The sequence below is a fragment of the Chelonia mydas genome, chromosome 8 (assembly GCF_015237465.2).
Source record: "Chelonia mydas isolate rCheMyd1 chromosome 8, rCheMyd1.pri.v2, whole genome shotgun sequence".
Classification (NCBI taxonomy): domain Eukaryota; kingdom Metazoa; phylum Chordata; order Testudines; family Cheloniidae; genus Chelonia; species Chelonia mydas.
Genome location: NC_057854.1, coordinates 43,837,751 through 43,863,426, shown reverse-complemented (window position 1 = coordinate 43,863,426; position 25,676 = coordinate 43,837,751). Strand labels below are relative to the sequence as shown.

Here is a 25,676-nt window from a genome sequence, read left to right as displayed (position 1 = left end):
TTTGTGGACTGTGTGTTGTACAATGTGTGATGGCTACAGCTCTGGGAGTGGGGTTTGTAAACCTCAAGCCCCCTCTGCTAGGTACAGTTCTGTGTACTTCCTATATAAGCAATGCCTATTTCCCCAGTTGTATGTTAATGTTTTTAGTGTGTTGTATGTTAACACGGTCCACCTTGTGGCCACCAGTTTTCAATATGGTCAGACTTCAGGGCTGATTAGGCTGAGAGTGGTCAAAACCACACTGATCTGGAAACGGCATGTTCTTGGTGCTGGATTGAAGGTACAAACATCTGGTCTACTGCTCCCAAACCAAGAAGCAGGGCCGGCTCTAGGCACCGGCAAAACAAGCAGGTGCTTGGGGCGGCACATTTCTAGGGGTGTCATTCCGGCGCCGGCCCTGCCGCCCCTAGAAATGTGCCCCCGCCGCCCCAGCTCGCCTCCGCTTCGCTTCCGCCTGCTCCCCTGAGCGCGTCGCCACCGCTCTGCTTCTCCCCGCTCCCTCCCAGGCTTGCTGCGTGTGGAACAGCTGTTTCGTGCTGCAAGCCTTGGAGGGAGGGAGGAGAAGCCGAGCAGCGGCAAGCTCGAGGGAGGCGGTGGTGGTGGAGCGGAGGCAAGCTGGGGCGGGGAGCGGTTCCTCTACCCCCCCCCCTTTACTTCCTGTGCTCCCCCCACCCTTGCTCACCTCCTCTCCACCTGCTCCCCTGAACGCGCGGCCTCTCCATCGCCTGAGAGGGAGGGGGGAGAAGCAGAGCAGCGGCGTGTTCAGGGGAGCAGGCGGAGCGGAGGTGAGCGAGGGCAGGCGGTTGCAGGTGGGAAGCCACAGGAAGCAATCATGGGGGGGGGGGAAGGTGGCACGCCCAGGGGAGGAGGCAAGGCTGGGGATTTGGGGAAGGGGCGGAGTTGGGTTGGAGCCGGTGGGAGGGGGGCACGGAAAAAAAAGGGGGGGCGGCCAAATTTTTTTTTGCTTGGAGTGCCAAAAATCCTAGAGCCGGCCCTGCTCAGGAGAGTGATCTCATTCATGGTCACCTGGTTGAAATAGGGGAATTTTATTAAGGGGACATTCAGAGGTGGCTGTTCCTGCTGGGCTGTTTGCCTGTGGCTGAACAGAAATCATCCCCACTGTTAGCCATGCGGTGGGGGGAGGGGTGAAGCGATCATCCCAGAGAATTGGGTGTGGAGGGGGTAGTTGGGTTTGTGCTGCATGTTAACCCGAAAACCGCAGCCCCTCCTTTTAAAGGGTCAACCCAACAGGTGCTTGGTATGTGAACTGGGGGTGCTGCTGTTTGAAACTGTTTCCACATATTAGGAAGGTTAAAGAAGCCAAAAGACTGTGGCTTACCATGGCTGTCTGCAAGCCAAATTCAGTTGCCCGCCGGCCCTGCGTGTATGATCTCACACCATACCAGCAGGCCCTCGGTATAAGAGGCAAAATGCGACCTTGTAAAGAAACAACACGTGCTATGTAATGTTAACAGCTTGGTTCACCGTGCAGAGTCTACCCATTGTTCTCTAAAATGTCTCTTTTTAAAGATAACTAATCTCCCTTTTTTCCCTCCCGCAGCTGCAAATGTTTCATCACTCCACGTATCATCTCCGTCCCAGAGGCTATCAAAGATTAGAAGCCGAAAAAAACGCACTTGTGATGAAATGTTCTCTGAGCTCATGCAGGCCTCCCACGCTGAAAGAGCCCAGCACAACGCGTGGAGGGAGACAATGTCAGAATCCAGGAAAGCACAAAATGAGCGAGAGGAGAGGATGGACAAGCGAGAGGAGAGGTGGCGTCAGCATGATGAGAGGATGCAGGATGCAGTGCTGAGGCTACTGGAGGATCAAACTGATATGCATATGGTTGAGGTGCAGGAAAGGCAGCAGGAGCACAGACGGCTGCTGCAGCCCCTGTGTAACCAACTGCCCTCCTCCCCAAGTTCCATAGCCTCCTCATCCAGATGCCCAAGAACGCGGTGGGGGGCCTCCGGGCACCCAACCACTCCACCCCAGAGGACTGCCCAAGCAACAGAAAGCTGGCATTCAATAAGTTTTGAAGTGCAGTGTGGCCTTGTCCTTCCCTCCTCCCCTCCTCCACCACCCCACCCGGTGCTTCCCTCCTCCCCCACCCCTCCCAGGGTACCTTGGCAGTTATCCCTCCATTTGTGTGACGAATTAATAAAGAATGCATGAATTTGAAACAACAGTGACTTTATTGCCTCTGCAAATGGTGATCAAAGGGGGGAGGGGAGGGTGGTTGGCTTACAGGGAAGTAGAGTGAACCAAGGGGGTGGGTTTTCATCAAGGAGAAACAAACAGAACTGTCACACCGTAGCCTGGCCAGTCATGAAACTGGTTTTCAAAGCTTCTCTGATGCGTAGCGCGCCCTGCTGTGCTTTTCTAACCACCCTGGTGTCTGGCTGCACGTAATCAGCGGCCAGGCGATTTGCCTCAACCTCCCCACGCTGCCATAAACGTCTCCCCCTTACTCTCACAGGTTTCAGAGTAACAGCCGTGTTAGTCTGTATTCGCAAAAAGAAAAGGAGTACTTGTGGCACCTTAGAGACTAACCAATTTATTTGAGCATAAGCTTTCGTGAGCTACAGCTCACTTCATCGGATGCATACTGTGGAAAATACAGAAGATGTTTTTATACACACAAACCATGAAAAAATGGGTGTTTATCACTACAAAAGGTTTTTTCTCCCCCCCAGCCCACTCTCCTGCTGGTAATAGCTTATCTAAAGTGATCACTCTCCTTACAATGTGTGTGATAATCAAGGTGGGCCATTTCCAGCACAAATTCAGGGTTTAACAAGAACGTCTGAGGAACCGGGGGCGGGGGGGGGGGGTTAGGAAAAAAACAAGGGGAAATAGGTTACCTTGAATAATGACTTAGCCACTCCCAGTCTCTATTCAAGTCTAAGTTAATTGTATCCAATTTGCAAATGAGACTGCTGAATTGGAATTCATTTGCAAATTGGATACAATTAACTTAGGCTTGAATAGAGACTGGGAGTGGCTAAGTCATTATGCAAGGTAACCCAGTTCCCCTTGTTTTTTCCTAACCTCCCCCCCCGCCCCCGTTCCTCAGACGTTCTTGTTAAACCCTGGATTTGTGCTGGAAATGGCCCACCTTGATTATCACACACATTGTAAGGAGAGTGATCGCTCTAGATAAGCTATTACCAACAGGAGAGTGGGTTTGTTGGGGAGGGTGGGGAGAAAACCTGGATTTGTGCTGGAAATGGCCCACCTTGATTATCATACACACTGTAAGGAGAGTGATCACTTTAGATAAGCTATTACCAGCAGGAGAGTGGGCTGGGGGGAGAGAAAACCTTTTGTAGTGATAAACACCCATTTTTTCATGGTTTGTGTGTATAAAAACATCTTCTGTATTTTCCACAGTATGCATCCGATGAAGTGAGCTGTAGCTCACAAAAGCTTATGCTCAAATGAATTGGTCAGTGTCTAAGGTGCCACAAGTACTCCTTTTCTCTTTACTCTCACAGAGATTGTGGAGCACACAGCAAGCAGTAATAACAATGGGAATATTGGCTGAGGTCTAACCAAGTCAGTAAACTGTGCCAGCGCGCTTTTAAACGTCCAAATGCACATTCTACCACCATTCTGCACTTGCTCAGCCTATAGTCAAACAGCTCCTGACTACTGTCCAAGATGCCTGTGTATGGCTTCATGAGCCATGGCATTAAGGGGTAGCCTGGGTCCCCAAGGATAACTATAGGCATTTCAACATCGGCAACGGTTATTTTCTGGTCTGGGAAGTAAGTCCCTTGCTGCAGCCATTCCCACAGACCAGAGTTCCTAAAGATTCGAGCGTCATGTACCTTTCTCGGCCATCCCACGCTGATGTTGGTGAAACGTCCCTTGTGATCCCCCAGTGCTTGCAGCACTACTGAAAAGTACCCCTTGCGGTTTATGTACTGGCTGCCCTGGTGGTCCGATCCCAAGATAGGGATATGCGTTCCGTCTATAGCCCCACCACATTTAGGGAATCCCATTGCAGCAAAGCCATCTACTATGCCCTGCACATTTCCCAGAGTCACTAACCTTGATAGCAGTAGCTCAGTGATTGCGTTGGCTACTTGGATCACAGCAGCCCCCACAGTAGATTTGCCCACTCCAAATTGATTCCCGACTGACCCATAGCTGTCTGGCATTGCAAGCTTCTAGAGGGCTGTCACCATTCTTTTGTGAACTGTGAGTGCTGCTCTCATCTTGATATTCTGGCGCTTCAGGGCAGGGGAAAGCAAGTCACAAAGTTCCCAAAGTGCTCTTACGCATGCAAAAGTTTCGCAGCCATTGGGAATCGTCCCAGACCTGCAACATTATGCAGTCCCACCAGTCTGTGCTTGTTTCCCGGGCCCAGAATCAGCGTTCCACGGCGTGAGCCTCCCCCTTTGCCATCAGAATGGCCAAATTGCTGGGGCCCGTACTTTGAGAGAAGTCTGTGTCCATGTCCTCATCACTCTCGTCACCGCGCTGCTGTCGCCTACTCGCCTGCTTTTGCAGGTTCTGGTTCTGGTTCTGCATATACTGCTGGATAATGCACATGGTGTTTAAAGCGGTCACAACTGCCGCGGTGATCTGAGCGGGCTCCAAGCTTGCCGTGGTATGGCGTGAGCAGGAGAGCAGAGTGGCAGCGGAAGCGGAAGGTGGATGATGATGCTGACAGCAATATGGCGCCCGCACGGAAAAAGACACGAAACGATTGTCAGCTGTTGCTTTCACAGAGGGAGAGGGGAAGCAAGGGGTAGGCTGGCAGCAGACGGTGCAGTGTGACTGCTAGCTCCTGGGTGCTCGCTGTGCTGTTGGCTGGGAGAGCAGCCTGAGGCAGAATGGCCCCCTCAAGGATTGAACTCACAACCCTGCGTTTAGCAGGTCAATGCTCAAATCACTGAGTTATCCCTCTGCCAATATTCCAGGCAGGACTGAATCTCCATTCAACAAAACTTAAAGAAGAGAATGACCTGAGTCACTCCCATTTATGTCCAGGCGCCCCTGACAGACCTCACCGAGATCTGCCAGGAGCACCCATGTCTGCCCAGGCTCCCCGACCCACCAACCTCACTGAGGCCGGCCAAGAGCACCCAGGAGACGACGAGGATGGCTACCAGTCGTACTGCACTGTCTGCTGCCACAAGGCAATGAGCTGCTGCTGTGTAGCAATGCAATCCCACGTCTGCCAGCACACAGGAGACATACGGTGATGGTGAGCTGAACGGGCTCCATGCTTGCCGTGGTATGGTGTCTGCACGGGTAACCCAGGAAAAAAGGCGCAAAACGATTGTCTGCTGTTGCTTTCATGGGGGGGAAGAGGGGACTGACCACATGTACGCAGAACCACCCGCGACAATGTTTTTTGCCCCATCAGGCATTGGGATCTCAAGCCAGAATTCCAATGGGTGGCGGAGACTGCGGGAACTGTGGGATAGCTACCCACAGTGCAGTGCTCCGGAAGTCGACGCTCACCTCGGTACTGTGGACTCACTCCGCCGACTTAATGGTCTTAATGGTCTTAAGTGGAGACACACACAATCGACTGTATAAAATCGCTTTCTAAAAAATCAACTTCTATAAATTCGACCTAGTTTCGTAGTATAGACATGCCCTCAGAGTTGGTTCTGGACAGCTAAAGCCCAGGAAGGGAATGGTCCTAAGTTTGTGTCTGCTAGGGAGAATGGCACTGAAACTAGGTTGCATCCAGTTAGTGTCTTAGCAAAATCCCAGAGACCAGACAATTCTGGTGCTTGTATTTTGCCTGTTGCCAGTGTGTTGTTGGGAAAGGGTGTAGCAACTCTGTTGAATCAGGGAGATACCCTAGTCAGGGCACAAGGAGAGCAGAAAGGTGATTTAATTGTGTTATGTACTGACAGTTTGACAACTTGTAGCAAGAAGGAAAAGATTCCTGAACTTGTGTGTGGCAAAGGGAAGGAGAATGCTTCTAACCTTTTATCTAGTGAGCAGCAGACATGAGGCTTGGGAGCAGAATTGAGTGGGACAGACTTGCTTGAAGGCTGGGGGCACAACTGATGATGGGCCTGGGGGACAGTACAGACGTGGGGGCAGAATTGATGGGGGACTTTGAGGAGAGAGGATTTCTTGGGGGATGGGTGAAGAATTAATTGAAGGGCTGGGGGGGGAATGGTCAGATGTAGGGATGAGGAAAGAGCCCGCATTTCCTGGGGAGGGCGCAAAGGGGCTGAAGTGTGGCAGGCCGGCTACAGGAACCCTGTAAATCCTGTCTGTTAGTGTAGCAATTACTTCATTATGCAGCTGAGCATTTTCAGCAGGAGAGAAGCCCAGGAGTGGCCTCCCTGCTCAGGAACTCAGTGCCTCAGACAGCCCAATCAGAGAGTGGCCTTGACTCAGGTTGTTCCTTCATTCGGAGCTGGCAAGCGATTGCGACTCCTCTCCAGCTCTGAACTGCGCCAACAGGAAGGCGACCCAAGGATCCCCCTCTCCCAGGTGGCTGGCAAAGCACTCTGAGGCCAGACGGCATGGCACAGAAGAGGGTTGCAGTTATTGGAGCTGACCTTTGTGGACTGAGCTCCATTAAATGCTGCTTGGACGAGGGGCTGGAGCCCACCTGCTTCGAGAGAAGCAGTGACATTGGAGGGCTCTGGAGATTTGAGGTGGGTCTGAGTTTCTCTCAGTCCTGACTTACTTGATGGGGTAGAAATGAAAGCGTTTCCAGTCTTTCCCAGGGGAAACATTCTCTACAAGCATTTCTCTGCATGCTCCAACCTCTGCTTAGCAGCAAAACAATGCAGGGCCAGTGGCCATGTGTCAGACTCCACCACAGCCTTACTGCGCTAGGGAGCTGTACTGTGCTGCTAACACAAATTCAACTCCACTGCACTTAGCCCACCACCGCCCCCATGGGAGCCCCAGCACAGCCAATGTAATCAGTGTGGCACTGAAAAAGGCTGTTGCAGCCAGCGCTCTACCTGCACCAGGTGCTGCTGAGCCAGTTCTAGCCATGGGGGAAGAGTTTGCATAAACACTCTCATATGGACCAGGCTTCAGGCTCCCTTAGGCCTCCGTGCACCTGCTACAAGTCTGACCCAAAGGCAATTGGAGCTTTCCATTGACCCTGGGGGTTTTGGATCAGGTCCTTACCAATGTGTGAGGGAGCCTGCGGAGGTGTAACCAATGTGCCCAAGGCGCGAGTTAAAGAAGGCCCCCTCTGCCCTTCACATCCACGTTACATTGTGTTTCTGCTGCCCCCCTTCCCGCTCACTGCCGGCTGAGGCTGCCTAGTTTTTCCGATGACCGGACTCCTCTCAGTTTTGGCTACCATAATGTTTATGCTGATACGTACATGCCAGGAAGTAGATTGGAGTATAAATTACCAAAGGGAGTCTCAGTTGGGGCAGAATACCTACCGCACCTCTTAGAGGTGCAGCCCAGAATGTCACCCTGGTCCCCCTGCACACTGTTTGTGTTGAGCTCCAGAACCACACTGTTCAAGTGTGCAAAGACACAGGCCAAACACGCTAGCTCAACCCTAGCACCCAGAGCCTGAGCTACTCCACTCTCTCCTGGCAGGGACTGAAAAATTCAAAGGCCGCTACTCCCACAGCCAGGATTACAAGAAAGTCATTGGGATCAGCGTTGGCAATTCAGGAGGGGACCCATCCTCCCACCTCTCTAAGTCCAGCCCCTATCCCCACGTCTGCTCCTTCAGGGGCTCCTCACCCCAATCTGTCCATGCCCAGGCCTGGTGCACAGGGGAGGGGTTGAGGCACTGTCCTGTCTCTGTTGCTCACAGTAGTGGAGTGGGAGGACAGGTGAGGTGGCCAGGGGCTGTGGGGTTCTTTCCTCTCCTCCAGTGAGAACATCTTTATGTTACTGATGAGAGGGGACTGGGCCAAAAGCTCTGCTTGCAGCAGCGTTGGTTGGTCATTCTGCCTCAGGATGCAGGCAAGGGGGTCAGGCAGCCAATCAGAGGGTGATTCCCCTGCGTCATGGCCAGACGGCACCAGCTCCAGCCAATCCTAGCAGAGTGTGGGGGTCCACAGAGAGCCCGGCTGAGCCCAGTCACTGTAGGAGGCCAGTGGCAGGGCACCAGCTGCTGCCAATGATGCTGGGGCAATTCTCCACACCTGACCCTGCCAGGACGGCATCTGTGCTGCTCCCTCCCTGTCTCACACGAGGGGAGGCTCCCAACAAGTACACTCCCAGGGGTGACATCTCTACATAAGAACATAAAAACGGCCATACTGGGTCAGACCAACCTTCCATCTAGCCCAATATCCTGTCTTCCGACAGTGGCTCATGCCAGGTGCCCCAGAGGAAATGAATAGAACAGGTAATCATCAAGTAATCCATCCCTTGTCACCCATTCCCAGCTTCTGGCAAACAGAGGCTAGGGACACCATCCCTGCCCATCCTGGCTAGTAGCCATTGATGGACCTACCTTCCATCCTCTACAGAGCAGTCCACGGGCTGAGCTGCACATCTTGTAGTACTTCCCAGTGGGAGACTCCCTCTGATTGGCTGCTTTGACCACTGCCCCACCTCCTGGTGAACAGCGGCCAATCAGAGCTGCTGCAGGAGGCAGGCAGAGCTCTCATGCCTCCCCTAAGGAGCCCACTGTGACATTATTGACATGAACTGTGACCATATAGATCATTGTTGCAACCAGGGTCCTATGGTTGCACCAGGTCTTGTACAGAAGAGGTCAAGTGGGGTGTCTATGGAAAGGTTGTAGTTTGCTGGTTATGATTATGCTGTCTGTATGTGTGTATCATTTTTGTATTTGAAGTTATGAATATTGGCTATGTACTTGTATCTCAATGTGTTTGATTCTAAGTAGCCTTAGTGAAGCATTTGGTCAGCTTCTTGAGAAAGGACTATTCTCAGTAAGTGCCCAGTCAAGAAACACTTAACTGACAATGGACTTTGGAAGATGCCAATCCACATCTGAGCTGTCCTGGGAACGTTCAAACTAACATGTAAACAATGGGGTGTCAGCCTGCAAAAAGCTGAATCATTCATGGAGATGTGACTTGCACAGGTGGCTACAAACTCCATCTTGTTGCTGACTTTGCACACAAGAACAAAGGGGTTTCCATCCACAAGAGAGAGAATATAAAAGGCTCTGGAAGCCTCTCCATTTTGTCTTCAGCTGGCTCAAGAGATGGCCTCTCCACTCCAAAGAGATGCCTGAAAGAAACTGGAATAAAGAACAATGACTATGGGGGTGTGAGTGATTGCTGGACCCAGGCCATAAACTACAACATTGGTCTGAAAAGGATTGGGCCCAGACTAGGAAGGAGTCCAGTCTGTGAAAGAAGCTTATTGGAACAGCTCAGAGAGTGAGACTTACCTGTATTCAGTTTCCTACTCTATTAGGTTTAGACTTGCGTGTTTTGTTTTATTTTGCTTGGTAACTTACTTTGTTCCGTCTGTTATTACTTGGAACCACTTAAATCCTACTTTTTATACTTAATAAAATCACTTTTGCTTATTAATTAACCCAGAGTAAGTAATTAATACCTGGGGGAGCAAACAGCTGTGCATATGTCTCTATCAGTGTTATAGAGGGCGGACAATTTATGAGTTTACCCTGTATAATCTTTATACAGACTAAAATGGATTTATTTGGGGTTTGGATCCCATTGGGAGCTGGGTGCCTGGGTGCTAGAGACAGGAGCATTTGCTGAGCCGTTTTCAGTTAAGTCTAAAGTTTTGGGGGTGTGGGTCAGACCCTGAGTCTGTGTTGCAGCAGATTAGCATATCTGGGTCAACAAGACAGGGTTCTGGAGGCCCAAACTGGCAGAGAAAATGAGCTCAGAGGTAGTCTCAGCACATCAGGTGACAGTCCCAAGGGGGTCTCTGTGACCCAAAATGTCACACCCACACTACACTCACAGGTGGGGAGGAGGGGCAGAGAGACCCAGCAGCTCTGTCCCCTGCTCCCCGTCCTGTGAGCAATAGAAATAGGACAGTGCCTCTGTCCCCACTCCTTCCCCCTTCAGCATCTGGCCTGGGCAGGCAGGGTAAAGAGCCCCCGGAGCAGCATGCAGAGCAGAGGTGAGGCTGGGGAGCAGAACTGAGTGGGACAGCTTGCTTGCAGGCTGGGGGCACAATTGATGGGAGGTCAGGGAGGTGGAACAGATATGAGGCAGAATTGATGGGGGGCTTGGAGGAGACAGGATTTCTTTGGGGGATGGGTGAAGAATTAATTGCAAGGCAGGGGGATTGGCAAATGTGAGGGGTGGTGACAGAGACCCCATTTTTTTTCAGAATACTTTAAGCATGGTTAGATCGGCGAATGAGCCCTTCATGGGAAGGGTGCACAGGGGCTGAAGTGTGGCAGGGCAGCTGCAGGAACCCTGTAAATCCTGTCTGGTAGTGTAGCAATTACTTTATTATGCAACTGAGCCAAGCTGCATTTACAGCAAGAGAGAAGCCCAGGAGTGGTCCCACCCCTGCTCTGATCCTCCCTGCCCCGGAACTGATTGCCTCAGACAGCCCGATCAGAGAATGGCCCTGATGCAGGCTGCTTCTTCGTTCGGAGCCAGCAAGTGATTGCCACTCCTTCAGCTCTGAACTGCATCAACAGGGATACAGCCTGAGGATCCCCTTCTCCCAGGTGGCTGGCAAAGCTCTCTGAGGCCAGACGGCATGGCACAGAAGAGGATTGCAGTTATTGGAGCTGGCGTTTGTGGACTGAGCTCCATTAAATGCTGCTTGGACGAGGGGCTGCAGCCCATCTGCTTCGAGAGAAGCAGCGACATTGGAGGGCTCTGGAGATTTGAGGTGGGTCTGAGTTTCTCTCAGTGCTGACTCGCTTGGTGGGGTGGAAATGAAAGTGTTTCCAGTCTTTCCCCCAGGGGAACATTCTTTACGAGCATTTCTCTGCATGCTCCAACCTCTGCTTAGCATCAAAACAATGCAGGGCCAGTAGCCATGTGTCAGACTCCACCACAGCCTTACTGCGCTAGGGAGCTGTACAAACATCTCCAGTGCTGTTAACACCAGTGCAGCTAAGCTGCACTTAACCCCCCCCCACACCCCCCCGGGAGCCCCAGCACAGCCGGTATAATTGGTGTGGTACTGAAAAGGGCTGTTGCAGCCAAAGCTCCACCTGCACCAGGTGCTGCTGAGCTGGTTCTAGCCATAGGGGAAGAGTTTGTAAAAATACTCTTGTGTAGACAATGCTCCATGCACCTGCTACGGGCCGGAACCAAAGGCCAGTGAAGTCAACGAGAATTTTTCCACTGACCCTGGAGGCTTTGGATCAGGCCCTTACCAATGTGTGAGGGAGTCTGCAGAGGTGTAACTAATGTGCGCCAGGCCTGAAAGAAGGTGCGAGTTGAAGGAGACCCCCTCTGGCTTTAACATACACGGTTTAACGTGCTTCTGCTGCCCCTCTCCCTGCTCAGAGCAGTTTACTTCAGCTTAGATTCTCTGATGCCCTCTTTCCTCTGAGCTTTGCCCACAGTGATGTTATGGTGAGATTTCCCTACTAGCAAATAACCTGAGGGAGTCTTAGCTGGGGCAGTGTCCCCAAGCTTCTACCCCCCTCCCCGATTGTCCTGGAGTCTCCAGGAATTAAAGATTAGTTTTTAATTTAAGGTTATGTCTTGTTATGAAACCTGCAGGAATACCAAAATTGGCAACCCTACAAGTTCCTGTTGGGGCAGCGTCCCTGTTAATCTGGCTGGGGAGAGGTATACACTTCACCAAGTTAGGTCTTGGCTTCACTGCTGGAAAAAGTGTGCTGTTTACCTCAGAGTAACTAACTTGAGGTAATAAGACAGTGAAGACCAGGAACTTTAGTTTTCCAGGGAGTAAACAGCCCTCTGCCCCCTCCAGGGATTGAGTTAAACTCATGGTCAAAATAACATGCCTGGTTTTCACTGAGGGTTTACCTATAGAAAAACTCAGGTACATTAGTCTCCATGAGGTAAAAAATTCACCTTTTTTAGTAATGAAAACAAGGCCGTTGATTCTTTCTACAGTCACTTGGTCTTGCATGTGATTTAGGCACCTGGCATAAAAGTCAAATAGTTAAGAAAATATGTGACCTTGAGGAAGACGTGGTTTATCTCAGGAAGGACTATAAACCAGTGCCAGTAATTCTATACGCTAGAAATGATTCCAGCCAGTAATCTATTTTTTATTATCCCTTCCTAAATTCACTGTGCTTTAGGTTTTCCTATGATTCTTGCAAGTTCAAGGCAATCATATGATCTCCTTATTCCTGCTGGTTTTATTTGTCATCCCCGCAGCGGATTTAAAGAACATTTAAAGAAATGTCATTGTGTTCCCACTGCACCCCAGGCTAATGTCACGTGACAAAGACACTCAAAAGATGACTGTCACCTCAGCTTTTGCAGACGGAGTCAGTAATTCTGGCTGTTTAACTTGTAGAGCTTTAGTTCTTTGGGAATTCACATGGTTAATGTTACACTCCATAATGTTCTCCTGCTCCCTACAGGAGAATCCTGAAGAGGGCAGAGCCAGCATCTACAAATCTGTCATCATCAACACCTCCAAGGAGATGATGTGCTTCAGTGACTTCCCCATCCCAGCCGATTTCCCCAACTACATGCACCACTCCAAAGTCATGGAATATTTCCGCATGTACGCCGAGCACTTCAACCTTCTGAAATACATCCGCTTCAAGGTGAGGAGACCTGGCCCAGCGACCAGGGCTAGGAGAGAGAGAGTGAGAAAGAGTGTGAGCACGCACAGGTGTGCAAGATCTAGGTGAAAGAATTCCGCCCCCCATAAGGAAACATCTCACACTCATGGAACAGGGAGAACCAGAGGGGCTGTTCTGGGACCTCCTTTCGTCTGGGGGCTGCCTGACGGAAGTTACAGCCCAGCTCCCAGGAGCTGCTGCAGCCCCATTCTCTGTGGGAGCCAGTGAGCCCGCAGAGGCTGTGAGGCAAAACCTAGCAGAGCCCAGCTGGCCTCTTGCTGCTGCTCCCAGCTGTGTGCTGGCCTCGTGCTGCCTGGCTGGGTTGCTGAATCAGGCATAGGGAGGAGGTTAGTGTAAGGGACTCCATTCCGAGGGAATGGATGAAATTCGCTGGTACCAGCTCTGTGAGTGCCCTTTTCCTTCCAGACCACAGTGGTCAGTGTGACAAAGAGCCCGGATTTCTCCACCACGGGCCAATGGGACGTTGTCACGGAAACTGAGGGGAAGCAGGAGTCAGCCATCTTCGATGGGGTCATGGTTTGCACCGGCCATCACACCAACGCCCATCTGCCACTGGACTCCTTCCCAGGTAGGACGCGGAGTGCAAAGCTAATACTAAACCCTTTGTGTCTCTCTGCATCTCCATATATTATGTTCTAGTTCCAGCCTCTCCATCCCCTCACGTGGCCTGGGACCAGAGGGCTTTCCTGATGGAGATGGTAGCAGATCTGCAGAGGCTCCTAGTGGATACCCTGTTCTGTGCTGGAGGCCTGGACTCTGGAGGCAGCATTTACAAGAGCACTCAGCATTAGAGCTGGTCAAAACTCAGAATTTCCATTTCACAAGAGATTTTGAAAATTAATAGTTTCACATTTCAATTATGACACAAACTGAAGGCTTTGTGCTCAAAGAAATAAGGTATTTCAATCATTACTAAATAGTACCTGCCCTTACCAATTTTAAAACTAACAGATTAAATGAAAATCAAGTATTTCAACTGTGATGTCCTATTATGCAATATTACTATTGAGAATTTATGAAGTAAAGTAAAAATAATAAAATGAAAAAATGAAAAATAATAAGTTAAAAATTTGAAATGAAATTTCCAAGTTCTGAAACAAAAGTTCCTTGGTACACATGGTCACAAGGGTTAAAATGAAGATGGGGCTTGCAGAGGTTATGAGCAAGGAAAAGCACATCCAGAGCCAAATCCAGCTGCATATTAGACCCCCAGAGGAGTGTCATCAACAGCTCAGTTTCCTTGTGCAGTCCAGCTTTAAAGGTAACCTACAAAAGGGGAGGGGAAAACTTGACTTCTGCCCTAGTTTGCTTCATTTAATTTAAAGTCCTGAAACGCTTTTTAAAGATTTTTTTTTCTGCTTGTCACTTGCATTGGAAATCGAGGGGTCCCTGTCTACTCCTGGGGGCTGGAGAACAAGCAGGATGATGACATCACATGTACCAAGGATGTGGACCTTGAGTCCACTGAGAGGAAAGGGATTTGTACTCAGTTTTACACAATCATGGATTGTCTAACTGCTGTGTGTAACTCCTGCCCAAGGCGCAAGACCCTTGCAGTCCTGCTATTCTCTTGAATCTCGGACCCCCAGGACAATGCAGAAGGCATAGGGCACACCCACAGCTGCTCCGCTCCTTCTTTGCAGGGATCGAAAAGTTCAGAGGCCGCTACTTCCACAGCCGCGATTACAAGAAGCCCCAGGAGTTCTCGGGGAAGAGAGTCATTGTGATCGGCATTGGCAATTCGGGAACGGACCTGGCAGTGGAGCTCAGCCACACTGCAGCTCAGGTTTGGTTTAGGGAATTATTTTATACCACGGAACAGTCAGAATGTTGTGGCTTATCACTGTGTGATTTCTGCTGACTCATCAGCCGAGCGCTTTTTTTTTTTCCCCCTCATGGCTACACTTCCCCTCCAGAGTGCAGCCATACTCGGGGCCCCATTCCCCTCTCCAATCCACACTGGGGGAATCTTCCATTTCCTGTGTTTGACCCCCATGTGGAATTCCCATGGATTTCAATGGTGTGCCAGCAGACTGAGCAATAGAAGGGGGCAGTGAAGAATGGGGAGCAGATCTGGAAGGCCCACCTGTTGCCGGCACCTAGTGCCGAGAGGCAAAACAACAGCAGGGGTTGGTTCGCTACCCGGTATGCTTCACCCAATAATCACAACAGGGTGGAGAAGCAGAAAAGTTTATTTGAAGCTTCAAAAAGGTACAGGGAGAATAGAATCTCAAATCCTGCACACAGAGCAGGAAGTTACACAGGCTTTTATACATCCTTTCTTCAGCATACTTATCCAATAGCAAGCTGCCCTAAGTATCCATATAGCCAGCCAATCCAGTTACCAGCTAGTTCCCTGGTTCTCTGTATCATTTGTTAAACTATAGATAAAGCTGCTTTATTCAGCATTTTTCTTCCATATTTGCCCTGTTTGGCCTTGTTTAGTTTCAGGTAGTCTGACTCTGAACATATTTTTGCAGATCCTCAGCATAATTGCTGTGAGTGCCTCCAGGCCGGGGGGCCAAGGACACGTGGGCCTAGTACGCAGAGCTGCTGCGAGTGCCTCCAGGCCGGGAGGGGGGGCGGGCCAAGGACACTTGGGCCTAGTGCTAGAGGGCTTCATCGACACTCGTGGTCTTCCATCCCCTCGAGTTACCTAGTGACCATGCCCCAGTGTCCCCAACAGCTCCCTCCTTTGAGAACACTCAACAGCCTTGACTCTGAGTTTTCTCACTTGGGCTACTTATTTCTTTACAATAGGACTTTGCATAAGCACTTTGTGATAGCCCTGAAGAGAATGACTTATTAACTTTTGCAAAAGGGCCCTGACACATGATACTGCACAGCATAATACCATTAATACAAGCAATACAGGAAAGAGAAATTTCAATAACAGGCTAAATAAACCACCAAGCCAAGAAGACAAACCCCAGCCTGAAAACAAGGTTTGCAACCAATCGCTCTCTGGGGCAGTATAGGCAACCTGTGCTCCGGCTCGGGCATGGGCCTCAGGCTGTACCACCTTTTCATAGATTTCATAACTGCTATCATTTACATATACACAACATCGGGGACCGACGAGGGCACAAACCCCCCCTTGGGACGCCAAGAGATAGTCCTGTTTTGGAGGGAAAATGTCCTGACCTGCTGTACCTCTTTATCTAATGTTTTTACTGCTGACCCTAAATCACTAACCGAGTCCTCTAACCCTAGGGCCACTTTCTCAAGTACCATTTGCAGCCTTACAGTATAGCGACCTATGCATGCCATGGCTGGCCCGGTAAACAGTGGCGCTATTCCCAGTACAGAGCACCCTATAAGCTTCTCGGTTGTGAGGGAATTCTTCATATTGCCCTCCAATGCCGTAGTCAGTCGCCGCAGGGTCTTTTCTCGTGACTCAACAGAGGTATCTCGGGCATTTCTAGTCTTTCCTTTGGGCAGTGTGGCAGTTACGGAAAGATGAGGAACTCCATGAGCTATATAACAACTACCTGTCCAGTTGGCTGGCAGCACCTTTTAAGCCTTTCGGCCCACATACAAAATAGTGACCCTGTAGGGCCCAGTAAGGACTGTTTCTTAAGGGGATTCCTGGGATATTTAAGGCTGCTTTGGCAAACAGTTCATATGTTCCTCCTGATTGGGTACAAGTGGGGGCGTTTCTAATTGTGCCGTTCAAATTACACTCGCGATAGGGACCACTACAAACCCACCATTGGCTTGCTACATTGGAGATATTAACTGGACGGCAAGTTATATTTCCAAACCCTTTTTTTGTGGTAAGATTATTTGTTAGAGTTTCCCTAAAAGAGGAGGAACCGTTACACCCACACTGCTGTCCTCCCCTTTTGGTCTTTATCCAACACCCATCAGCCCACTGTGTAATAACACAGGAGCTTTTTCCCACAGGACGCTCATAGTAATCAGATTGGTTTTGGGTAAAACATAATACTCCCTCAGTGAGTACTGCAACTGAATACTCCTGGTCCTGATAGGAGGCTTGCTGTAAAGAGGTCTTGTTCCAGAACGGCGAGTCCGTTCTTTCCTGCTCTTTGGTGGCGGCTAATTCTGCTAGGGTCAGGGGCAGCATGTCAAGGGGCATTCCCGTTTTGGGGGACAGTGGAGTTGGAGCACATACCCAGCAATCAGTCTGGTTTGTTAAAGTAGCAACATGGTGCGTAAGCGAAACAAAGGAGTTATGCTCCCGATATGCACAGTTTGGAAATACCAATACAGAGAATAACAATGTTACCCAATTAATTATCACCAGAGTCTTCCCAACCCAGGGTCTCCAGTACCTGGGTGGGCCCATTTTAGCGTTAAGGTGCCCGCTATTTGTGTCTTTTAAACAGTAGCTTTAGCCCGAGATCGTTACTAGATGAGGAGTCAGCAGGTTGGACGGTCCACTGTTCTGCTGACGAGAGGGCGGGTACTGCCTTCAGACGAGAGTGATGGATCCAGTTCTTGTGTCCCTCGATCTTTGCCGCTGTATGGGAGACCAGCAGGACGGTATAGGGTCCTTTCCACTTTTCCTGGAGAGGCTCGTCTTTCCAGGTACGAACAAGCACAGTGTCACCGGGCTGTAAGGAGTGGACGGGAGAGTCCAGGGGGAGAGGCTGGGAATCCTTGGTATACCTGTGGAGAGACAAGAGAACAGCAGACAGGGAACACATATACTGTGACAAAAAACCATTACCCAACTCCCATTCCCCTGACAGAACCGGGGAGCCATTCATAGGCCATGCCCTTCCAAACATAATTTCAAAGGGACTAAGCCCTAATCTACCCTTTGGGAGAACGCGGATACGGAGTAGGACGAGGGGCAAAGCATCAGGCCATCGCAGTGAGGCTTCTTGGCACACTTTTGAGAGATGCCGTTTAAGGGTCTGATTGATACGCTCCACTATACCACTGGCTTGCGGTCTCCAGGGCGTATGGAGTTTCCAGGGGATCTGTAAGGCATGTGAGATGCTTTGAATGATTTTTTATGTGAAATGTGTCCCGTTGTCAGATTCCATCCACAGGGGGAGTCCAAAGCGAGGAATGATCTCCTTAACAAACCTGAGGGCCACTGTTCTGGCAGTGCAATTACGGCATGGGAAGGCTTCTGGCCATCCGCTGAACCGATCCACTATGACAAGGAGATATTTGAACCCTTGGGTCCGGGGAAACTCAGTAAAGTCTATTTGCCACACTTGTCCGGGGCCCGGAGTGGGTTCTAGGGCAGCTGGTGGCACAGGATATCCTGGTCGGGGGTTATTCTTTTAGCAGACTAAGCAGTCCGCTTGTACCTGGGCAGCCAGGGGTCGGAGTGCGGAAGTGATAAAGTATTTTCCCATTAGCTGGATAAGTGCTTCCCTGCCAGCATGAGTGGTTTGATGTAGTTTCTGCAGCACTGACCGGATCAGGCCCTTTGGTAGGAGGACCTTCCCTTCCGGGGAATGGAGCCATCCCTCCTTTTCCCGGAGACCGAGTTTGTCAGTTAGCTGTCTCTCCTCCCCAGAGTACTGAGGGGTTGGAAGCTCCCCTACTGATGAGATAAGGGCATGCATATGGGGGTTCTCAGTCTGAGGGGATGGCAGGGTGGCAGCATGCTTAGCCTCTCTATCTGCCCGGGCATTACCTCTGGCCACATCTTGATCTTCCCTTTGATGGGCTTTACAGTGTACCACCGCCACTTCCAAGGGAAGTTGTAAGGCTTCTAGGAGCCGGAGGATTTGGGGCCCGTACTTGACTGGGGAGCCTTGGGCTGTCAGCATTCCCCTTTGCTTCCATAGGCCAGCATGAGCATGCAGCACACCAAAAGCATACTTTGAATCGGTAAAAATGTTGACCCGCTTTCCTTTTGACAGTTCAAGTGCACGGGTCAGGGCTATTAGTTCGGCAAGCTGGGCAGAGGTCCCAGCAGGCAAACCTTCAGCTTCCACGGTGTCATGGAGGGTCACAACAGCATAACCCGCCCTCCTTTGCCCATCTATTACAATACTGCTACCATCAGTGTACCACTCATAATCTGCATTTGGGAGGGGTACATCCTTTAAATCCGGACGGCTGGAGTACTGGGCATCTATGATCTCTAAACAGTCATGTTTCTGTTCCTCTGTTTCTGGCAAGGGAGGCTGGGTTAAGGGAGGGGCAAGGCTGTAAGGTGACTTCAGAGTTCTCTAACAGCTTAGCCTGCTACCGAGCAATCCGAGCCTGGGTGAGCCAAAGCCCTCCCTTTGCATCCAATAAGGCTCGGACCATACGGAGAGTATAGATTTGTATAACCCCTCCCAATGTTAGCTTCTCAGCTTCCTCAAGCACTAGGGCAGTAGCTGCGACCGCCCATAAACACGCCAGCCAACCCTTTGCAACCTGATCCAGTTGCTTAGAAAAATAAGCCACAGGATGTCTCCATGCTCCTAACAGCTGTGTGAGCACTCCTAGGGCCATCCCCTTTCGTTCATGTACATACAACTGAAACGGCTTAGAGAGATCCAGCAGGCCCAGTGCCGGGGCTTCCATCAACTTTCTTTTCAGGATTTTAAATGCCCTGTCAGCCTCTGGGGTCCAATAGAAGGGGTCATGATCTGCTCCTTTTACACAGTCATACAGGGGTTTAGCCCACAGTCCAAACTCTGAGATCCATATCCTGCAAAAGCCTGTCATACCCAGAAATGCCCTGAGCCGCTTACGATTACTTGGGGTAGGAACTTGACAGATAGCTTCCTTTCTTTTTTTTTTTTTCGCTTGAAAGCTGACGCTCCCCTTGCCTTAGCTGTAACCTGATCCCTCTACCGCAGACAACAGAGTTCTCAGGAGGATATTACAGTTGTCCCAATCCGGCTTGTAACTACTGAGGCACCCCTCAAAGACTGAAATAAACCGGCTTGGGTTCATGGAGAATTCCCCAGCCTGTGTTTTAAAAGCTGCTAAGTCTATTGGATTGAATGGCACATGGGTGTAAACTTGCATAGTAGTAGCCTGACGTCCGTCTGCCCCTGGGCAAGCCACAACAGTCTCGGTAAGCAAAGGATAGAGTCCCACCGAGGGGGCAATCTCTGTAACCCAAGGCATCCTACCCTTATAAGGTGGGGGTGTGGTGGCCGAAGGGGACACCGGCTCTGCCATTACAGTGGGGGTGGGGGTCTGGGGACTAACATTAGCTACTACCGAACCAGTCGGAGTCAAGTTACAGCTCTGCAGAATTACAACTCTGTTCTATCTCTTAAAGCCATAAACGCTTGTGCATACAAATGTTTATTCCATTTACCCATTCACTGACAAAACAAAACTAATTGGAGGATCGTGTTGTAATTAATTGACCCTCCTGGTGGCCACCACTCCTGGTCCTCTAGTTGATATTGAGGCCAGTCAACTGTACAGAATCGTTTTAATTGGCTCTTAGTCATCGGATCCGCACCAAATACCTTCCAGTTTGCTAGAATGCACTCTAGGGGCATACACCGTTCCCTAACCCCCGAGCTCTGTCCCTGTCCCATACCTATAGGGTAACTCTGGGCGTCCCCAGGTTCCAACAGAGCATACAATCCGGATTTCAAAAGGTTCCTACCTTATCCAAGGGACCGGTTCCTCACCGTCGCCTGCAGCTGCTTCTCCCCTATGTCCAAGGGACTGGTTCCTCACTGTCGTCCACAGCTGCTTCTCCACTATATGAGTGCGTTGCACCGTTGTGCCCTCCGGGGTCGATCAAATCACGTCTCCTCCGAGGCCCCCCGATGAACCCCGGTGCACACTGGGCGTCGGTTCTCGCCGCAATCCTCGACCTCCAGGAGGGGTCCGGGCAAGGCTAAATAGCAGCCTCGTCGCCCACCCAGGGACGCCAAAAGCTGTTGCTGGCACCCAGTGCTGAGAGGCAAAACAACAGCAGGGGTTGGTTTGCTACCCGGTGTGCTTCACCCAATAATCACAACAGGGTGGAGAAGCAGAAAAGTTTATTTGAAGCTTCAAAAAGGTACAGGGAGAATAGAATCTCAAATCCTGCACACAGAGCAGGAAGTTACACAGGCTTTTATACATCCTTTCTTCAGCATACTTATCCAATAGCAAGCTGCTCTAAGTATCCATATAGCCAGCCAATCTAGTTACCAGCTAGTTCCCTTGTCTTTTGTATCATTTGTTAAACTATATATAAAGCTGCTTTATTCAGCATTTTTCTTCCATATCTGCTCTGTTTGGCCTTGTTTAGTTTCAGGCAGTCTGACTCTGCAACATATTGTTGCAGATCCTCAGCATAACTGCTGTGAGTGCCTCCAGGCGGGGGGGGCCAAGGACACGTGGGCCTAGTACGCAGAGCTGCTGCGAGTGCCTCCAGGCCGAGAGGGGGGACGGGCCAAGGACACTTGGGCCTAGTGCGAGGGGGCTTCATCGACACTCGTGGTCTTCCATCCCCTCGAGTTACCTAGTGACCATGCCCCAGTGTCCCCAACACACCCATGCAGACTTGCTCAATCTGCTATGCATCAAAGTTCGTACCCACTCTGCTTTGCCTAGGGAGCCTGTCAGAGACATCAGGCCTACAGCACAGGCTGGGGGAATGCTGAATTGAGAACCCACACCGGCTGTGTTACCATCTGTTAAAACACCCCGCAACCTAAGTGAGCAAGGCCAGCAAGCCTCTGAGTCAATGTTGCTCCCAACAAACAGCCATTGAATTCCAGTACTACTGGGGATGGAGTGTGTGCCCCGGACACAGTTCATACCACTCACCCTCTTTTTGATCTGCAGGCACTTTATGGCAACTAGGGAGAAGACACAGGCATTTCCCTACAGATATAGGCATTTGCTCACAAGTACATGCTTATGCTTATGACATGGTTTGTCTGGGCAAATGCCTGCCTCTAAGGGCATGGCTACACTTGCAGATGTAGAGCACTCTGAGTTAAACCAGCCCTCAGACAGCGCAGCAGGGAAAGCGCTGCAATGTGTTCACACTGACAGCTGCAAGCGCACTGGCGTGGCCACATTTGCGGCACTTGCAGCAGCATTGGGAGCGGTGCATTATGGGCAGCTATCCCACGGAGCACTTCTTCCCAGTCTGGCGCTGTGGCTTGTGGGAAGGAGGCGCGTGGGTGCAGGGCATTCTGGGTCCTGTCCCAATGCCCCATGATGCATCGCTTCGCATCCCAACAATCCCTGTGCTTCCATCCACATTTGGCGCCATCTTTCAACGTGTTTTGTACTGTGCACTCTGTCTTCCCTTTCGGTCTGCGGGAATGGATCCTGAACTGCTGAGGAATATGCTGATGAGTCTCGCCAGCACATCACGAATTGCAGTCAAGTTATTCCTTAAGCTACAAACTGACAGTGAGGAGTCCGACGATGATGTCAACTCACATGACAAGAGATTGCTTGTGGTATTCATAGACATGCTCGCCACTGTGGAACACCACTTTTGGGCTCAGGAAACGAGCACTGAGTGGTGGGATCACATCGTCACACAAGTCTGGGATGATGAGCAGTGGCTGCAGAACTTTTGGATGAGAAAAGCCACTTTCATGGGACTGTGTGCTGAGCTCGCCCCCACCCTGCGCCGCAAGGACAGGAGATTGAGAGCTGCCCTGATGGTGCAGAAGCGTGTGGCTATTGCAATCTGAAAGCTGGCAACTCCAGACAGCTATCGCATCCTGCTCAGAAGAACCATGACTCTGGGTAACGTGGGTGACATTGTGGATGGCTTTGCACAAATGGGTTTCCCTAACTGTGGAGGGGTGATAGATGGGACGCATATTTCAATTCTGGCACCAGCCCACCTAGCCTCCGAGTACATAAATCGGAAAGGGTGTTTCTTTATGGTTCTCCAGGCGCTTATGGATCACCGTGGGCATTTCACTGACATTAAAGCAGGCTCATCCGGAAAGGTGCATGATGCACGCATCTTTCGGAACAATGGCCTGTTCAGGAAGCTACAAGTCGGGACTTTCTTCCCAGACCAGAAGATCACTGTAGGGAAAGTCGAAATGCCCACTGTGATCCTTGGAGACCTCGCTTACCCTTTAATGCCGTGGCTCATGAAACCCTCCCTACACAGGGAGCCTTGACAGCAGCAAGGAGCGGTTCAACAACAGGCTGAGCAAATGCAGAATGACTGTGGAGTGTGCTTTCGGCCATTTAAAGGACTACTAGCACTGTCTGTATGGGAAGCTGGACCTGGCCCATGACAACATCCCCACGGTTATATCCGCATGCTGAAGCCTTCATAACATTTGTGAAGGGAAGGGTGAATGATTCACTCAGGCATGGACCTCAGAGGTTTGACACCTGGAAGTTGAATTTGAACAGCCAGGGAGCAGGGCTATTAGAGGGGCCCACTGAGGGGCTGGAAGGATTAGGGATGCCTTGAGGGAGCAATCTGATGCTGAAAGCCACTAGTAACATTTGGTGCCCTGCATGGGACTGAAGTGTAATGGTTCCAATGTTAGTAGGAATATGTGTTTGCTACATATGATGCACGCCTGTTGCTTTCCTGGGCTACGGTCTCTTTTACTTAATGCAATAATAAAGAATGTTTTCAAAGCCAAAAAATTCATTTATTGAAAAGAAACAACTGCTTGGGAAACAAAGGACATGCCACATCTGTGCTGTGTGGGACGAGGGAAGGGGGTGGGGTGGGGAACAGGACAATCAGAGATTTGCGTATGTCCTGTTATCATACTCAGCCTTCCTGTATGGAGTGCCATGCAATGAGTGCTGCCCTTCAGGCTGGCTAAAATGCATGGTGATGGGGGTTGAGTGCAGAGGGTAAGGGTTGTAGTTTGCAGGGCTGGGTGGTGAAGCTACAGGTGTTGGAGGCTGCTGGCAGCGATAAGAACCCGGATGTGGGGGAAAGTGAGTTGGTGGTGACAGGGGGACACAAGGAAAAGAGTTTTGGGACAAGGGCTGCAGGGGAAGATGTGCTCTGCCTGCATTGCTACAAGCGCCTGTATCGAGTCCGCTTGGCGCTCCATGATGCTTAGCAGCCGCTCCGTGCTTTGGTGCCGGTGATCCGCATTCTGCTGGCGGGCCCTTCTTTCACTCTCCTGCCACTCCAGCACTTTTTGGTATTCATTAAGCAACTGCTGCATTACTTCATGCAGCATGTCCTCTTTGCGGAGGCTTCCTGATTCTTTGGGGTCTTTTGGCCAGTGATAACAAGGACAGCTGAGATCTCAAGGTTGCATCTGTAAAGCCAAAATGCAACACTTAACAGAGGCAGCATTGTTCACACCAGACATAGCAATGATTCAGTCGTACTTAAAGACAAGTAGAGTGTACACAATATCAGAAATTGCCCATCCCAAAGCGAGCACACACAACCCACAGGAGCCCCAAAATGGTGAATAAGCACAAGGGCAAGGGGGACTGATTGTTTCATGGCTGTACTGTCCTCTGGGGTTCTGTTCCTTGGGGAGAGCCAACAGCTGCAGGGGGCCCCCTATACTGAACACTGTCCCCACATTTTCCACAGGATGAGTTCATCCTGGAAGATCTCTCGCTGCTGAGGGTGACCTGGGAAGCAAGGGAGGGTCTTCTACTACAATGCGGCTTCCGCCCTGGCCCATATGCAGCTTACCTGTGTGCAGCAATGGTCCCCCTGCCCGTCACAGCACAGTGGCGCGGACATGTTAGCCTGACTGGGACAAAGAGCACAGTAGCTCTGCCAAGGAACATGCGTTTGTAAGCGTATTGCCCAGCTTCTGCATGAGACCTTTGAAGAAATCACAGAAGCTGATTACCACAATGTGAGAGAGCACATAGACACCCTATTCCACATCTAGGCATGCATGTAGCTGTAACCCTCTTCGCCCCAAAAGCCCGCACCGAACAACTTCCTTCCCAAAATAAAAGCCACTTACTGGGCACCTCCTCTGCTGTTTGTTCTTCCCCAAGCACCATCCGCTATGATTGGCTACCTTCCTCCCGGCTTGAAAACAGCTCCTGGCCGCATGCATCTAGGGATGCTGGAGTGTGCCCCTCCTCCTCAGCACCCTCGCTCCCACTTTCCTCCTCCTCCTGCCTTGTTGAACTGGGCTCTGAAGTGTCCATGGTGGTCCTCGGAGTGGAGGTGGGGTCGCCCCCAAGTATTGAATCCAGCTCTTTGTAAAAACGGCAGGTCGCAGGAGCAGCACCAGAGCAGCTGTTTGCCTCGCGGGCTTTGTGGTAGGCATTCTGCAGCTCCTTCACTTTAACCCTGCACTGCAGTGCATCCCAGTCATGGCCCCTTTCCATCATGTCCCTTGATATCTGCCCGAAGGTATTGTAATTCCTGTGGCTGGAGTGCAGCTGGGACTGGACAGCTTCCTCCCCCAAACACTGATGAGGTCCAGCACCTCGCCATTGCTCCATACTGGGGATCGCCTGGAGGCATGCTCACCTGGAAAGATGCACTGAGAGCACTCCACTCCTGGCTGAGCAAGCAGGAAGGGGCATTTCAAAATTCCCAGAGAATTTAAAGGGCGGGTCTGACGGTTGGTCACCTGAGGCAAGGGCAGTAGAGTTCAAAGTGATGACCAGAGTGTCTAGAACAGGCATTGTGGGACACTCCTGGAGGCCGATCAGAGCGAATTAATAGACCAGGGTGTCCACACTGGCACTGCGGTGCTCCAGCCAGGGGGCACCAAGCGTTATGCTTCTCGTGGAGGTGGATTACCAGGAGTGCTCCAGCCATGGAGTCCAGGCGCTCTATGTGCCTTGCCAGTGTGGACACCTCAGGAGTTAGGGCATCCGGGGCTGCTTTAATGCGCTCTAACTCGCAAGTGTAGCCAAGCCCTAAGGTTACACCTGCCCTGCAATCAGAGGTGTGACTGCAGCACAGTAGACATACCTGAGCTACCTTCAATCTAACTAGAACTGTAGCCGTGGAGCCGCAGCAGCACAGGTGTCTAGCTACTGGAGTGCACACCTGGGATCCTAGATGGACTTGCACCGCCTGTGCTGCGGTGGCTTCCCGCTACTGTGATTTCAGCTAGCTAGATCAAAGCTAGCTCAGGTATCGCCATGTGTTGCA

General features: G+C 50.8%; 1 protein-coding gene across 4 annotated transcripts in view; it reads left to right on the top strand.

Moving 5' to 3' along the window:
• The first annotated feature begins 10,503 nt into the window (after positions 1-10,503).
• Positions 10,504-25,676, top strand: part of LOC102931687 (flavin-containing monooxygenase 5) — a 31,760-nt gene continuing 16,587 nt past the window's right edge. For all 4 annotated transcript variants that reach the window (XR_006292583.1, XM_043552531.1, XM_037907676.2 and 1 more), the window contains exons 1-4: positions 10,504-10,779; positions 12,464-12,652; positions 13,097-13,259; positions 14,335-14,477. Coding sequence is in view for 3 of the 4 variants with exons in the window: in XM_043552531.1 (XP_043408466.1) it covers positions 10,645-10,779; positions 12,464-12,652; positions 13,097-13,259; positions 14,335-14,477 (630 nt within the window). In the remaining variant the exon portion in view is untranslated. The remainder of the gene's footprint in view (positions 10,780-12,463; positions 12,653-13,096; positions 13,260-14,334; positions 14,478-25,676) is intronic.